Genomic DNA, 14,713 nt, shown 5'->3' with positions numbered 1-14,713 from the left:
GAGTGGAGGGTGCTAGGGGAGGCCTTCATCCAGCAATGATGATAAAAGAAATGGAAAAAGGCTGAAGTAGTTATTTTATTTTTTATTAGCGGAAAAAAAATATATCGTATATTTTTAAATTGGAACGTTTGAAGAGAATGAAGGAATATTGACAATTTTTGGGGCGATTGATTCGAAAATTTCTCTAGCCAGTTCGAGCAAGTGACCTTGTATATAATGTCCATAAATATGTAAGTACCTACATTTAATTTCTAAATACTAGTGTTGACATAATATTATAATTTTATTGTGTTATTAAATTTAAATTATATATTACCGGCATGTGTATTAAATTTTATGCGGTGCTTTGCCATTATGGCCGTTTAATAGTGTATTCACATAGTAATAAATAATACCCACATTCGTTTAACATAGTCGTCTCTATATTGGCGATATTTGTCAGTTGCCATGAACATCTTTCAAGTGTTAATACAATTTTATCAAATGCAATAAAATACACAATAACAAAGTGTGTAAAAATAAGCTTTCCAACTTTTTAATATCTTGTGAAAAGCCACGTAAGTTACATGTACATAGTGTATTTTAATTAAATTGTTTATTTGTGTCGCTGAGTATCAAAACCCCCTATAACACTTTTTCATTATGTTGAGAAAATCAATAAAAACTTTTTGAACTAAAAAGGTTTTTGAATGTTTCAGTAGTGTTATAGCGGGATTCGATAGACACATTGATTTTGATTCATAAATGACAGTTAATCGTAGCGGCTTTTGAAAGAGGCGATAAAATTTTCATGTAGAGATTTTAATAACGAATCCAACGATATATATATCTTAATTATTTCAAAAAAGTGTTATATTGGGTTTTGAAACTCAGCGACACATTTATTGATAGGTATATAAATAAATTATCATAATAATATGATATATGGATGATGGATATTTTTTATTTATTTTTTTATTAATATACAGTCTTAGATGTGTATATATAAAAAGATATCTTACAATTTTGGACCGAATGGGGTACGAGCCCAAATCGATTGAGCCATCAATTGTCTATTAAGCTAAACAAGACTTTTTTCTAAAATGTATGTTTATAACACAGTTCGAAATTTTGAAAAATGTTATAGGTACTATTTATTTTATATTTATAGCCCAATCTTCATAAAAGTAGATCGTTCTTTGACTTCTCTGAGAACAATCATGTTATATGTTTATAATCGATATAACCTTTTAATATTGTTTAAATATGGACCTTTAAATTGTTTCGAATTTTGAATTTCATTTTCAACATCTCAAAAGTTCCATGTCAATATCTCAAATTTATTTGGTAGTGTGTTAGTAAAATAATATATACGTTACGTGAATTCAATAAAAATAATATTTAATTTTGATCTACTGCAAAATTGCCAGCTTATCGTAACACTGTACATCTCGATATATTGATCGACATTAATTACCTAGCTCTTAATTAGTATATTAAATAAAAATATATTTACAATAGTATTAAATACCTAGTCACACAACCAATAACTAAACTATAAATATGGTTTTGTTATAATATGGAATATGCATAGTATAACTCGGCCCTCTTAAGTCAGTGTTGCCAACTGTAGTTGACAAAAACATGCCAGACGGGATTCGAAAACAAGCTATTTGGTAGGAAAAAGTGCTAGATTTTGTGAAAATAAGATTGTTCTACCAAGAACGAAGTCAATACCGTTTCTTTCGCGTATCGAAAATAGTGCAAAAATGTCTATAGTGTAAAAACCGCACATTTTAAAAGAAATATTTTTCAAAATTGATAACAAATGCCTATATATTATATTGTGTCAACGGCGTTCAAGTTTTGTTTCATGTACCATTTCACTCTAAGGCCACGAATGGTCATATTGTTTCAACGTGTTGAATTATGTTGTTTTCTCACACTACTAAAATAGGTACCGACTAACCTGCATTAAGTATAGGTATTAGAAATTTGATGCGCATGACAATAAATAACTAAAATATCCAGTGTATTTTCAGGACATTTAAAGCTGTTGGAGGCATCAAATGCTAGTAAAAACGCCACAAGAAAGATAATTTTTTTGCAAGTATTAAAACCTGAGTGTTTCTGTGATTATTACAATGCCCTTCTTCCTCTTCTCTTCACTACTATCAGTAAGCGCCATGGTCTGTTGTAGTGATAAAAAATATAAAAGAAAAGTCTAAAGATTATGTACATAGAATATAATCATTATCTATTGATGCAATAATTATCAGGTAAAAGTGTAAACTTAGTATCTTAGTACTATGTACATATCCCAAATAAGGATTATCTTCAGTAGATTATCGATATCCTATTATCTGTTATGTAAATTGTAAAGACTTAAACGATTATTTTAATGTTATTTTAAAATAATTTAATAATTACACTTTTATCCCAAAAATACTGAGCGTCGATGTATTCTTCGATCCAGTGGCGAGGGGTGGAGGTGGACTGTTAAGATTCGACATAAATAGTGCACACTAACCGATGGCCCCCACAAGGGGGGGCTGACAGGGCTCTAGCCTGGGGGCCCGGCGTGGCAAGTCGACCAGTTAAATGAGAAAAACATACCACAAATTTGCTCTAATAGTAAAAAAAGTCGCCTGCGGTGCTATTTTCCTAAATGATTATTAACATTTATAAATATGTGTCTGTGCGATATAATTTGATGTGATATAATTAAATGATAATTCACGCGTAGAATTTTGTTATATAATTGTTTAGTGTGTTTTCTGGCGAATATTGGCGAAGGGTTCCATGTTACTTGGGTACCTACCACAAAATGAGGTCACGATCATTGTTTCATAATTTATGCTAAGTGCCGACAACTCAATAAATCAACTGGATTTATTTAAAAATCGGTAAAAATACACGGAATACCCTTAACCCTAGGGTTCCGTGGAAACCATTTGAGAAACACTGCTGTAAATAATCACACTGCCCTTAACCTTAGCGATAGGTAGGGGGGCCCGCCATAGATCTTAGCATGGGGGCCCGCTTTAGGATGTGGGTACGTTTGACTGACAAAGTTTAGTGTGGACTGTTTATATCGGATATTAACAGCCCACCATTCGCTACTACTTTCATTTAAATTATGGAATTTGTAGGTAACCTTTGAAAATAAAGTCTAGTATACTGCGATACTAAAATAATTATTTATTAATTTGTAGAAAAATAGCTTGCATGTCAACAATATTTTTTAACACTTTCACATCGATTTATCAATTCTCAAAATCTCTTCAATTTCAATTTCAAAATCATTTGTTTGGTTTCACGACCCGATTAATATAAACGATTCCTCTATTTTCGTGTAAGTTTATTTTTCAAATTTAGAACTTGCGTTCACGTGACGTATGTTTTCGCACACGTTATAATATGTTTTAATAGGTACGTCTTCTCCCTGTCTCGCCCTCTTCTATTCATTTATCGGTACATATTTTCTCTCATGCGTTACAAACAGACAGATTTATTTATTTAAATAAATGGTCCGATAATTCGAATTAAGTACTTATAAAAAAACACTAGCGCTGTACTCTGATGATATATGAAAGATTCAGAAATATTTATACGACAAAAATATTTAATATAATATAATAGAAATAGACTATTCCTTTTTACTAATATTTTTGATTAATCTGATCCAGGCGGAATTTCAATTCGTTTTTTTTCATTATGTATATTATTTTATTATAGTACCTACTCATTCTCCAAGTGTGTACATATTGATATTCAATTCGTTGACTTATCAGTTAACTCCGTCTAGAGTCGGTTAACTTCGCTAGTGTGCTATATAACATAATATGGAAGTAAAGCAGTGTTGAAAATTTATTACAGTAAAAATGTTAAATCATGGTATAACAAGAAATATTGTAGGCACATTCGTCTGTACCTATAATTAACGACATATCTACATATAAAAATGCAGATAAGAACAGGTTTTAATTTACACCAAATTACCTTCGATTAGGTACTACGTTTTTATCATACAAATTTCTTCATAATTAATACAACTGTGAACTGAGGTAAACTTTAAAGTTTTGTTTGATTTGAATGAGTTTCGTTACAGATTTTAAGCAAAAACAAACATGGATATTAGAGAACTTTCTCCAGAGCTGGCACAGGTGGCTAAAAATGAACTCGGGGAAGATCCAGCTAGAACGCCAACAGATCTTCAAAGTATCAAAGATTGGATTTCCAAACAAGGATATTTGACTGTCAGAACAGGTAAGCTAAGTTGAAATAATTTATTGTACCGTAAGAATTAATTTATTTTATATTTTTCAATCACTGATACATTTTCTGTAACTTAGTTTATGAATTATTGATTGCAGATGAAAAACTTTGTTCAATTTTAAGTAGTGTAACTCTGAAGAAAGTGGATGAAAGAGATCTGAAGAGTTTTGTTGTTTGGAGTACTCGTTCTTTATGGCTTTTGTAAGAGAGTGATATGGGTGAATTTATTATCGTATTATGTGTCAGCATAAAGTATATTAAAAACACAAAGCTTAGGGTTAAAAGTGATCCGCGGAGACCTGTTTAATACACGAAATTATACAATTTATTGCTCAAGAGATAATTATACACTTATTTATTAATATTATTATTATTATTAATATACACAAATTATCCACATGGTTATTATAAATTTCAATTTTCAATTTATTCAAATTTAAATATTAAGACCCAGGCAAACTTCCGTTCTTATAATATATAATTAAAATACCACCCCCTTCGATGTTTGGTTGTAATGCGTGTATAAAATCATTGCCTGCATTGCGGTACCTATTTTATTTTTTCTTTTTCGCTATTTTACACGGACAAAATGCTATCATCCATATTTACTGACATTTAGAGCAAGCAGGATAAAACTCTCATTTCCACATATTATGGGAGGTCACTGATAATTTAATTTAATTATATAATATTCATGTGAGTACCTACATCACAATTAGAACTTTACAATGACTTAATAGACAAAACGTATTAATTATGTTTAAATTTAATTCCCACAGTAGGGTAATTAAAAAAAAATCGTGTTTTGATAATAATGCACATATTATATTATTATTGATCCATTGGTTTAATTAAACGAATGACTTCCACTCTCCGGACGATTAAAGTCTTTGCATTGGTGCGTTTTCGTTTGGTTGGCTGGTTTTGATTGTGGTAATGATATTAATACTAAAATCCACTTGCAGTGTATGTAAAACATGTAAAATAACACCTGCAGCAAATTTCATTTTACATAATTATTTAATTTAAAAAAATATCCAAAAAAATGTGTGATATACTTATTAAAAAAAAAAACCTTGAAATATATCCTTAACCGCCTCCAGTGCGGTGCGGTGTTGACTTTTAGTTTCGATATCGACCTCGATTAAACTTTATTTTCTCATTTATAACGCCGTTGGCATAATTACTTGTATAGACTTGTTGCATAACTCCATAACGTTTTCAAAACTACAGTCTAGACTAGGGAATCCAATCCCGAGCCAAAATTCTGATCCCGGGATTTCGGGATTACAATTTGACAATCCCGGGATCCCGGGACTGGTCCCGGGATTGGGATTTTTTTCCATTGTTAATATAAAATTTTTATATTTACAAATAACATTGATAAAATCGGTCAAAAATAAATCTAGTAAAATTTATACTATTTAAGACATTTATTGTTAATATTGTATACGTTAAATCTTGGAAATACACAAGTTTAATGGAGTAAATAATATTGTAATATAAATAATAATGTGAATTTAATATGAGATTGCTATTTCTGATAGTAAAGACATAATGAATAGATCAGCGAGATTTAAAATAGTAAAGCAAATAATCATGGCGTACTTATGGCCTTTCCGCTTCATAAATCTAATTAGTCAACCAAATATGAAACTGCAGTAAAACGTATGATATCATGGTGGAATTACTTTGTTAAAAGTGCGAAGCATTGTTTTTTTACCAATCTTTCTCATTTTTAATAATCTATGTGAAAAAATAAAATGAATCGGCAACCTACACATCAAACTTCATTCAAACTCAGTTTATTTCTAATGTAGTTATTTTGTATTAAAAGTATTTTTTCTGTTATATTTTCCATAAAAATTGATAAAAAAAATCAATCCCGAAATCCCGGGATTATGTTTATCAATCCCGGGATTCATAGGTATCGAAAATAGCTCGGGATCCCGGGATCCCGGGATTCGGGATCCCGGGATTGGATTCCTTAGTCTAGACTCTAGACTACTACATTTTACAAAAAAATAAGAGATGTATTTTTTGAAGAGTTGTTTATGTGTTTTAATGTTTATGGTACATAAAGGGATAACATTTGTACTATAGATTCTTAAACGTCATAGCGGCCATTTATATCCTGATTCCCACCATAGTTCACATTTGTCTTCAGTATTGTTTGGTAAATCATCATGGAAATGTAAGTACACATTTGTACAGCGTAAACAAATTATTAAAATTTGTTACGACAATAATGAATTTATTCGAGCTACATTTCTGGCATTATGTAAAATTTATGGTCAAAATAACTGACCTATAGGGTTTACTATTCATATCCGTATCAACGAAATTCAGCCACATTTATGCAAAGCGGTTATGGAAAATTTCGACATAAGCGTATGTGCCAGCAAAGCCGTGGAGGCCATTCGCGAATCAATAAAAAAAAAATATTTAAAAAAAACCGTGTTTTTTTTATCAAAATTACTTCTTGTCTGAATTTTGAGACAACTTTATAAAGAGCCACACCATAGTTACGTTCTCACGTTGTATTAAATACATAATTTCAAATTCAGTTGCATTATATACGCGCATCTTGTCACTTACAACATTTAGAAAGGAAAACTCGCAAAAATACAAGTATAATGGGGGAAAAATACATATATTTTTATCAAGAGATATTGGGAGCCGCACTTAACCCAACGAAGAGCCTCATTTGTCCCCGTCTGGTCTAATCTACCTATAGTGACATAACATATTTTTTTCATCAATATCAATAGGCATTAATATTTTTCAAACTCTTAGTGCAATGATAATTTATGTATGTAGGTATACCTATTTAGAAATGGAAATTGGCCCAGATTCTCTATTATTTTGCTCACTAGATTTTTAAACATAGATAATGTAGCTAGAATCACCGCCTTCTTATTGCCAATTTGCCAAATTATTTAATGTGTGACAAAATATGCAATGAATAATTCAGTGTAATGTTTTTTAGACGACCAATGGTTGATAGCATTTTTACGAGGATGCAAATTCAGTTTGGAAAGGACAAAAGAAAAACTCGATACTTTTTATAGTATGAAAACTGCATTACCTGAAGTTTCACTGGCCAAAAATCCAATGAGTCCGATCCAACAAGAAATATTATCAAGTGGGTAAGTGGAGCTGTTAGTACTCCCTCTCGCTGTGTTTGATGTAGGATGACACGTCTGCTGTTTGTTCCTTCGGATTGATAACACCACGGAGGGTTGCTTAGAGAACGGTGATGTTTACTTAATGGATTAAGATTGTGGTTGTTATATTATGATGTTAAATTGTTATAAAATATACAAAGAAAAAATCAGTGGTGATAGTACCGCGTGAATCGCAAAGCTAAATCGTTGACGCGGCTTATCTGTCGAGAGCAAAAATGCAATCTTCTAAAAATAGAACAGAGAATTTCACTTTAGTCAACCAACAACAAGTTAGATCATGTACCATATACGCGCCGTCTTAATATATTGCGGATGCGAAACAAAACTTAAATAATTTAAGATTTTTGCTTGCTGTCTTGTAGTCAATGAGTCTCATATTTATATGAGTTTGCCCAATAATGGCTCCGGGGTCTTAAGCGTTACATGGAATTTTATTCTTACGGGATGACGTTCTTTGGTGGTGTTATTGGGTACCTACTAGATGTGTTGCTTTAAAAATCAAGGGAAATCGGAGAACCTTGATCTATAGGTACTCGGCGAATCGCATATCATTAAAAACATTATCACAAACCTGGATCAATTTATCAATGGATAATGGACCTTGCAAGATGATTTAACTTTTCTCGTTTCTGTGATTTACATTACAGCATTCCACTAAATCATCGATCCTCCGGTTTTTAAGTTCACCGTTTGGATGTTTTCTACCCCATTCAATAGGAACGTAATTATTATAATTGAAGAATAATTATGACAACATTGATACAATTTATTGTTATGTTTTAGAATGTACCTCCCTCTTCAAAAAACTGGAACACCCGGTGGTCCCAGAGTGATAATATTCCGACCAGGCCGGTACGACCCCAGCCGGATATCCTTAATGGACACTATGTCGATGATGCAGATGTCCTCCGATATTATGATGCTGGAGGATGATAACACCGTAATAGCTGGTCAAAGATATATCATTGACCTTAGTGATGTTACTTTGGGGCATATGTCACAGATGACACCTGCGAATGTCAAGAAATTGGTGGCTGGTGGCCAGGTATGAGAATAAATTACTTAATTCAATGTCCATTTATGCAATATCGGCGATGCCATCATTGCCCGTTCGAGGCTATATTATATTCTTTATAGTTTTTATTCATTGCATACGTTTTATCATAGTTTTAAAAAAAAAACGTTTTGAGTGTTAAGTTGTATAATTAAAATTAACTTGGTTGTCCACCACAAAATATTTAAATACAAATTTTGGCGCAGCAATCTTTATTTTGTGAAACACGGTCTCAAGCCGTAGAACATGACATTTTCGTATGTGACACGTCCGTGTTATTGTATTTCGAGGTAGGTACCTATATTCTTCCAAAACTGTATACTACTTAAAAATAATACTATGATAGTAACTAGAACTATACTACGAGAAACCGTATGAACTTTTTACCAATAATAATATTTGATATCTATTTTAAAACGATAAAAAATCTCAGGGTTGGCAGCATTCTTTGTAAATAAAAAAAAAAGTTATTGACTATTTTAGCGTTTTGCTTTGGTTACTAAGGGCTTAGACACACACCACTGCAGTTAGCGTACTTCGACGCATGTCTATGTAATAATATTATGTTACAATATACATAATAAATGAAGATTCTAATTGAATGTGTTTGGAATCAAGTAAGACTTGCGTCGACGTACGAAAACTGCAGTGTCAGGTGTCTGAGCTTTTACTGTATTAACGATTTTGGCTATGAGTTGTTGTCATATACTAGTTATTCATATTAGTGTGAAGCTACCTACATATTATAGTGCAGAATAAATTGCATTTAATTTAAACAAAATACATCTTAACGTATTTTAAATAATCAATACGTACCTATATAAAAACATTAAAAATATATCTATATATTTTTAAATCAAAGATAAACTGTTCCAAACGTGCGTTCGTTGAACACTTTCATCTTATTATTACATACTAGTTTATATAGTTTTGTCGCTAGATTCCTCTAGTAGTATTATATTATTAATAATAATTTTCTTACTTAGGTACTTCGTCTTTTTTTTGTTGTTTGTTAAACACCACAACAGACCGTGAAGCCCATTATTACAGCGGAAAAACTCCCAGGCTTGTGAAATTTACATATTAAGTATGTAAATATATTATGACCTCACCGGGAATCGAACCCGGAGCTACTGGATGGAAGGCCAGCGCCTTACGCACTGCACCACAAGAGCTGCCAACGTTTTAGTAACAGAAGAGGCAAGCAAAATGTTGTGCCATTTTCCAGTCGAGCGCCAATTATCCAAACAATTAATATTAACTAGGCATATATTATTTTCATGTTTTAGGATGCCATGCCCATACGACAGAAAGGAAGTCATCACATTCATACCCCAACAGGATTTGAGACAGTTTTTAATTTAATGAAAATGTTCATGAACGAAAAAAACAAAAGCAGAGTGAGTAAGAATAAAAAAAATATCATTTATCACCACAATACATAAATAACCCAATAACACCTTTATCACATCACGTATTCTTGTCTGCTTCCTTAGCAATAATTGGTTTCTTTTGTAGTCTTTTTGCGTTATGCCTAACATACCTACACCTATCCATGTCACGTGGCGCTTCTCATATTTTTTTGATTTGTGTGTCAGGGTATGGACCTAATAGGTTGAGCAAGTGGCTGACATCCATTTCTCGTAAAAAACAAAATCTGTCAATACAAACCTCCACTCTGTGGAGGCCCATATGATCCTATCAGGATCGGACATGGTCGGAAAAAAAAAAAAAAAAAAAAAAAAAAGATTTTATGGAGTCCATATTATGTTATCCAAGATAGACGTAGATGCGGACTCGCTCGATTTGAGTACCATTGATGAGAATCGCTTTTGGTCATCATTACTAATTTTGTCTTTTATTTATTTTATTAGATTTATTTATATTGGTCAGAAGTTAAAATGCATCAAATGTTACACATTGTGTGTGGTATAACAAGCAACGGATCTTGAGTGTGGAAAAATATTGAATAATCTTAAACACGTGTTAGAATATGTTATTTTCAATTGGCACGTCTGTGTAATAATAATAATAATATTATGCATTAAAGTTTGTTACGTAAATATAACGTGCATCGAATATTGAGTGCTGTCGGCATGCTTTGTTATATTAGGCTTTTACGGATTGACCGCCATAAAATACCCTGCTTCAAAATATTGGTTCACGGCGATGGCTTTTACATTTCTATTTATTAATCTGTTCTGTGTGCACATCATACTGCTTCTGATTTTTGTGTTTTTATTTTTATTCGATCGTTACAGATGTTCGTCCACAATGAAAATATGGAGGAATTATATCAATATGTACCACAGGAAATTCTTCCCACAGAATACAACGGAGGTGGAGGTTCAACTCAAGATATTATTGGTAAATATTATTATAAAACAAATAAGCACGATTAGAATATTATAAGTATAATTAAATAATTACAAGATAAAAATAACTTTTTATATACAAAGTTTTAAAATTTTCTGTTGAATCATATTTGACTGGCTTAAACGATCAAAAAAAATTGTACTTGATAGAAACACTGAATAATGAAATGTCATTTCATATTGATTACTATAGTAACGCACCTATATATTATTTAATAATTTAGTTGCTAGGACCCCTGCCAACCAATTATGGTATCGAAATAACTTTTCATACAAAACAGAATTAACTTAAAATTAATTTAATTCTACTTAAAGATGGCTAAAAGTATTTAAAAATGCATTGGCATCGCCTTCTGATATATTCTAAAAGTTTCAAATGTCTAGCTAGTCGGGAAGTTAGTTTAAAATCGATTGCAAGATTTGTACCGGACAAACAACCACCGGACAAATAAGAATACGACCTAAGAAAAACGTTTTAAAATATCAAGTTTACTAAGTAAAGGGCATAAGAGACATTTTGGCGAAAATTTATTATTTATGGGATTATATTTAAAGTGTTTCTTGCATTTCAAGTGCCAATTATTGCGTGAAAATTCAGAAGCTTCCAAACTTTTTTTAACCATGCATACAATCTTGCAACTTACGCGATAATACGTGTTTACACGTGCATCTTCTTATTATGGCCACGAATGACGTACTGTCAGCAATAAATCCATGCACGTGTAAACGGAGTATAATTTACAAGTACAAGATTGCATGCGTGTATCAAAAAAGTTAAGAAACTTCCAAATTTCCACGCAATAATTGGTACTTGCATGGTGGTACACATGCGCAGTAGAACGGTAATGGCAAACCTGCCGGAAGAAATACGAACTACATACACCACACAGAATATTTTGACGTCTAACCAATAGACCTAACCTGTCCGAACCTTTCTAAATCTGTCAAATAGCACCATACGATGAGAACATAGCGTCTCACTTAGGTTTGAAGAATGAGATTGGAGAGATAGTCAGCACTTTTACGTGTAAACAGTTATCATCGTGATAGTTTAATTAAAATACATATTATAGGCGCAAGTAAATCCATACACGTGCACAGGCGATAATAGTTACATTCTTGTATTACTGTAATCAGTGCTATTATTGATCAATATTTATTTTAAGTTCTGTAGAGATATCTATATAAATAATTTGGCAGCCGCTATTAAATTCGAAAACACGCTGCCATATTTGAAACAATATTTTTCTAACGTTAACCGATAATTTAAAAAATCTCATTCTAAAAAATGAAAGCGTAATCAATTACTTACTCTTATTTTTCTATTAATACGAGTATTATGGTGGTATTTTTATATATATTAATTATATTTGTTTTTATTAGATTACTGGAAGAAAAAAGTTGAGAGTTATACGGATTGGTTTGCGGAGGATGTCAAATACAAATCAGACGAAAGCAAAAGACCAGGAAAACCGAGGACTGCCCAGGACCTATTCGGGATTGATGGGTCATTTAGACAATTGAATGTAGATTAACAAAAAAAAACTTGATATATTATTTTGTGTTTTTTAGGTACCTACATATATATTATGTATCTATAATTTATATATTGTATTTTATGTCGCTATAAAATAATAAATAGTCGTTTGTAACACTGTTTTCACTTTTTTTGTAATCTTAACTACACCGATGAACTTCTTCACCTACAATACGATAAAGGTGCAGCGCTCGAAATAGGAAATTTTACTATATAACTATATATTTTACTCAATAAATTTCTGATAATATTAATATATTTATCTAATTTTATGTATATTATAACTATAAAAATAAGTATAAATGTAAGATTTTTTTGTTAAATACCTACAATAACTAAGCTCAGACGGTAAAGTAGAATATCTGCCTCTGTGGCATGCAAATGTTGTCAGCGCTGCAGGCGAAAACTGGGTTTAAAACACGTAATACATATTATTTACTTCGACTTTTACCGAAAACTTCGGTATTAAACTTTAAAATATAATACACTTATGGATTTAATTACTTTTTAATAATTTATGATCCGTAACCGGATATCTAATTTTCCACGAGGTAAAGCGATAATTATGCAAAATTTCATGAACTGGAACTGCGCTTCGGTGCTCTCTGGTCATTTTGAGCATTGGAGAGGCACCAGACCCGACGATAATCTAATGAGGAAACAATGTTAAAAACTTAAAGCCGGTTATTCCTCGTCCTTCGAAAATAGGCGGATGAGAATGTTAGAAGTATTACATTTAATAAATCATTTTGTTAGTGAGCGGTTAGTGAAACCATTTTGTTTCGGACTCAACCTGAAGCTGACCAAACACCGTGTACATATTACATAAACCTCGGTCATTTTGTATTTCACCAGTTATTTACGTAATTATGTATTGTCAAAGGTAGGTAATCCAATCCTGATCCAAAATTTTGATCCCGGGATTTCGGGATTACAATTTGACGATCCCGGAATCCCGGGACTGGTCCAGGGATTGGTGATTTTTCGATAGTTAATATTATTTTTGAAGTTATACTTCTTTTGGCGCGTTTGGGAAATCAGATCAGAGTGTATTTTTGGCGTGTGACATGTAACACATAATTTATTTTTTCACACGAAAAAAAAACGCACTCGATTGGATTCGAACCACCGATTGTTCGGTTGTCAGCCGGACGCACTACCTTTACGCCACAGTATGATACTGCAATCGTGACGATTATCCAGTATAATGTTATAGTTTAGAATTGTTCCGTTGCCTAGGCAGCCAATTTATTGTTGTCGGTCATTTGCAATTCCTTACGTAAACAAACGATTAAACGTCAGAGTTGGTACTTTAAAAATAAAAACAACGAGAAACCATTACATAATTTAGTAATAAAAGTTAAAGTGTATAGAGTGTTCCCCAACCAACGGCGTTCCAATAAGCGGTCCTTTTTCTTGAGTGTGTAATTTAACAAGATAATTAAGAGCTAGTCGAAGAATCTAGCTTAACACAAGTTTTGTTTTTGGTTTGTAACGCCAAAGAAGTATAACTTCTAACGCGCGTATATAAGTACACACACTGATTTTTTAAAAAATTATTTTACAAAAGATAACATTCATAAAACTCTGCATATAAACAGCCTACCTGCACGTCCGTGGGACTGGCGGTTAGACGCCGTTTGTGTGCCAGAATATCATTGGCGTCTAGCTGGTTAAATGAACGAATTTATTATTTTTCTGATGTTGTTGAGACTTCGTATGACAACAAAAATGGTTATTTATTCAAATCAAATCAAATTTATTTATTTACATATAATGAACATAACAAATTATAAATTCAAAGCGTTCACGACATGATATAAAATAAGTGTTCATAAATTTAAAAATAAAAATACAGAGAATAAGTAATAAAATAAGAAATAAAATAAGTATTAAAATAAAAGTAGATGGAAGCACACAGAGTGAACTTTGATATACCCTATCTTAAAAACTTATAAAACAACGTCCACCTAAATTCACCCTCACGTAAGTGGAATATATCAATATCCAAAGCGATTTCATTAAACATGGTTACTGCCCTCCCAATTGGAATTACTAATGGCAGGTTAGTTCTGCACCGTGGGAGAACAAACAACGGATGCCCTCGATTCCTAAGGTAATTATCAGAGACACACAAGCCAACACCACCAAGAATGGCAGAGTTCACATTTACGCCGCGTATAAGTCTGAAAAAATATGTAGCTAAATAAAGGTCCCTTCTAAATTTTAAGCTACAGTATGTAAGCATCCCTAAGAGAAAATCAGTCGGATAGAGCCACGGATAATATCCATACAGCCGAAA

At 32.1% G+C, this 14,713-nt stretch overlaps 1 protein-coding gene across 1 annotated transcript; it reads left to right on the top strand.

Moving 5' to 3' along the window:
• Positions 1–440: 440 nt before the first annotated feature.
• Positions 441–12,533, top strand: LOC147065954 (retinol-binding protein pinta-like). Its single transcript, XM_085956180.1, has 7 exons — positions 441–557; positions 4,091–4,248; positions 7,247–7,406; positions 8,229–8,490; positions 9,789–9,899; positions 10,761–10,866; positions 12,258–12,533. Exons 2-7 carry the CDS (start codon positions 4,110–4,112, stop codon positions 12,407–12,409), a joined length of 930 nt encoding a protein of 309 aa, XP_085812306.1. The 5' UTR covers positions 441–557; positions 4,091–4,109; the 3' UTR covers positions 12,410–12,533.
• The last annotated feature ends 2,180 nt before the right edge of the window (positions 12,534–14,713 follow it).

This window comes from Rhyacophila brunnea, unplaced genomic scaffold (assembly GCF_057557595.1).
Source record: "Rhyacophila brunnea isolate RB1 unplaced genomic scaffold, BYU_Rbru_1.0 scaffold_5, whole genome shotgun sequence".
In the NCBI taxonomy this organism is placed as follows: Eukaryota; Metazoa; Arthropoda; class Insecta; order Trichoptera; family Rhyacophilidae; genus Rhyacophila; species Rhyacophila brunnea.
Note: the sequence above shows the minus strand (reverse complement) of the source record. Positions and strands in the feature narration are given on the sequence as shown.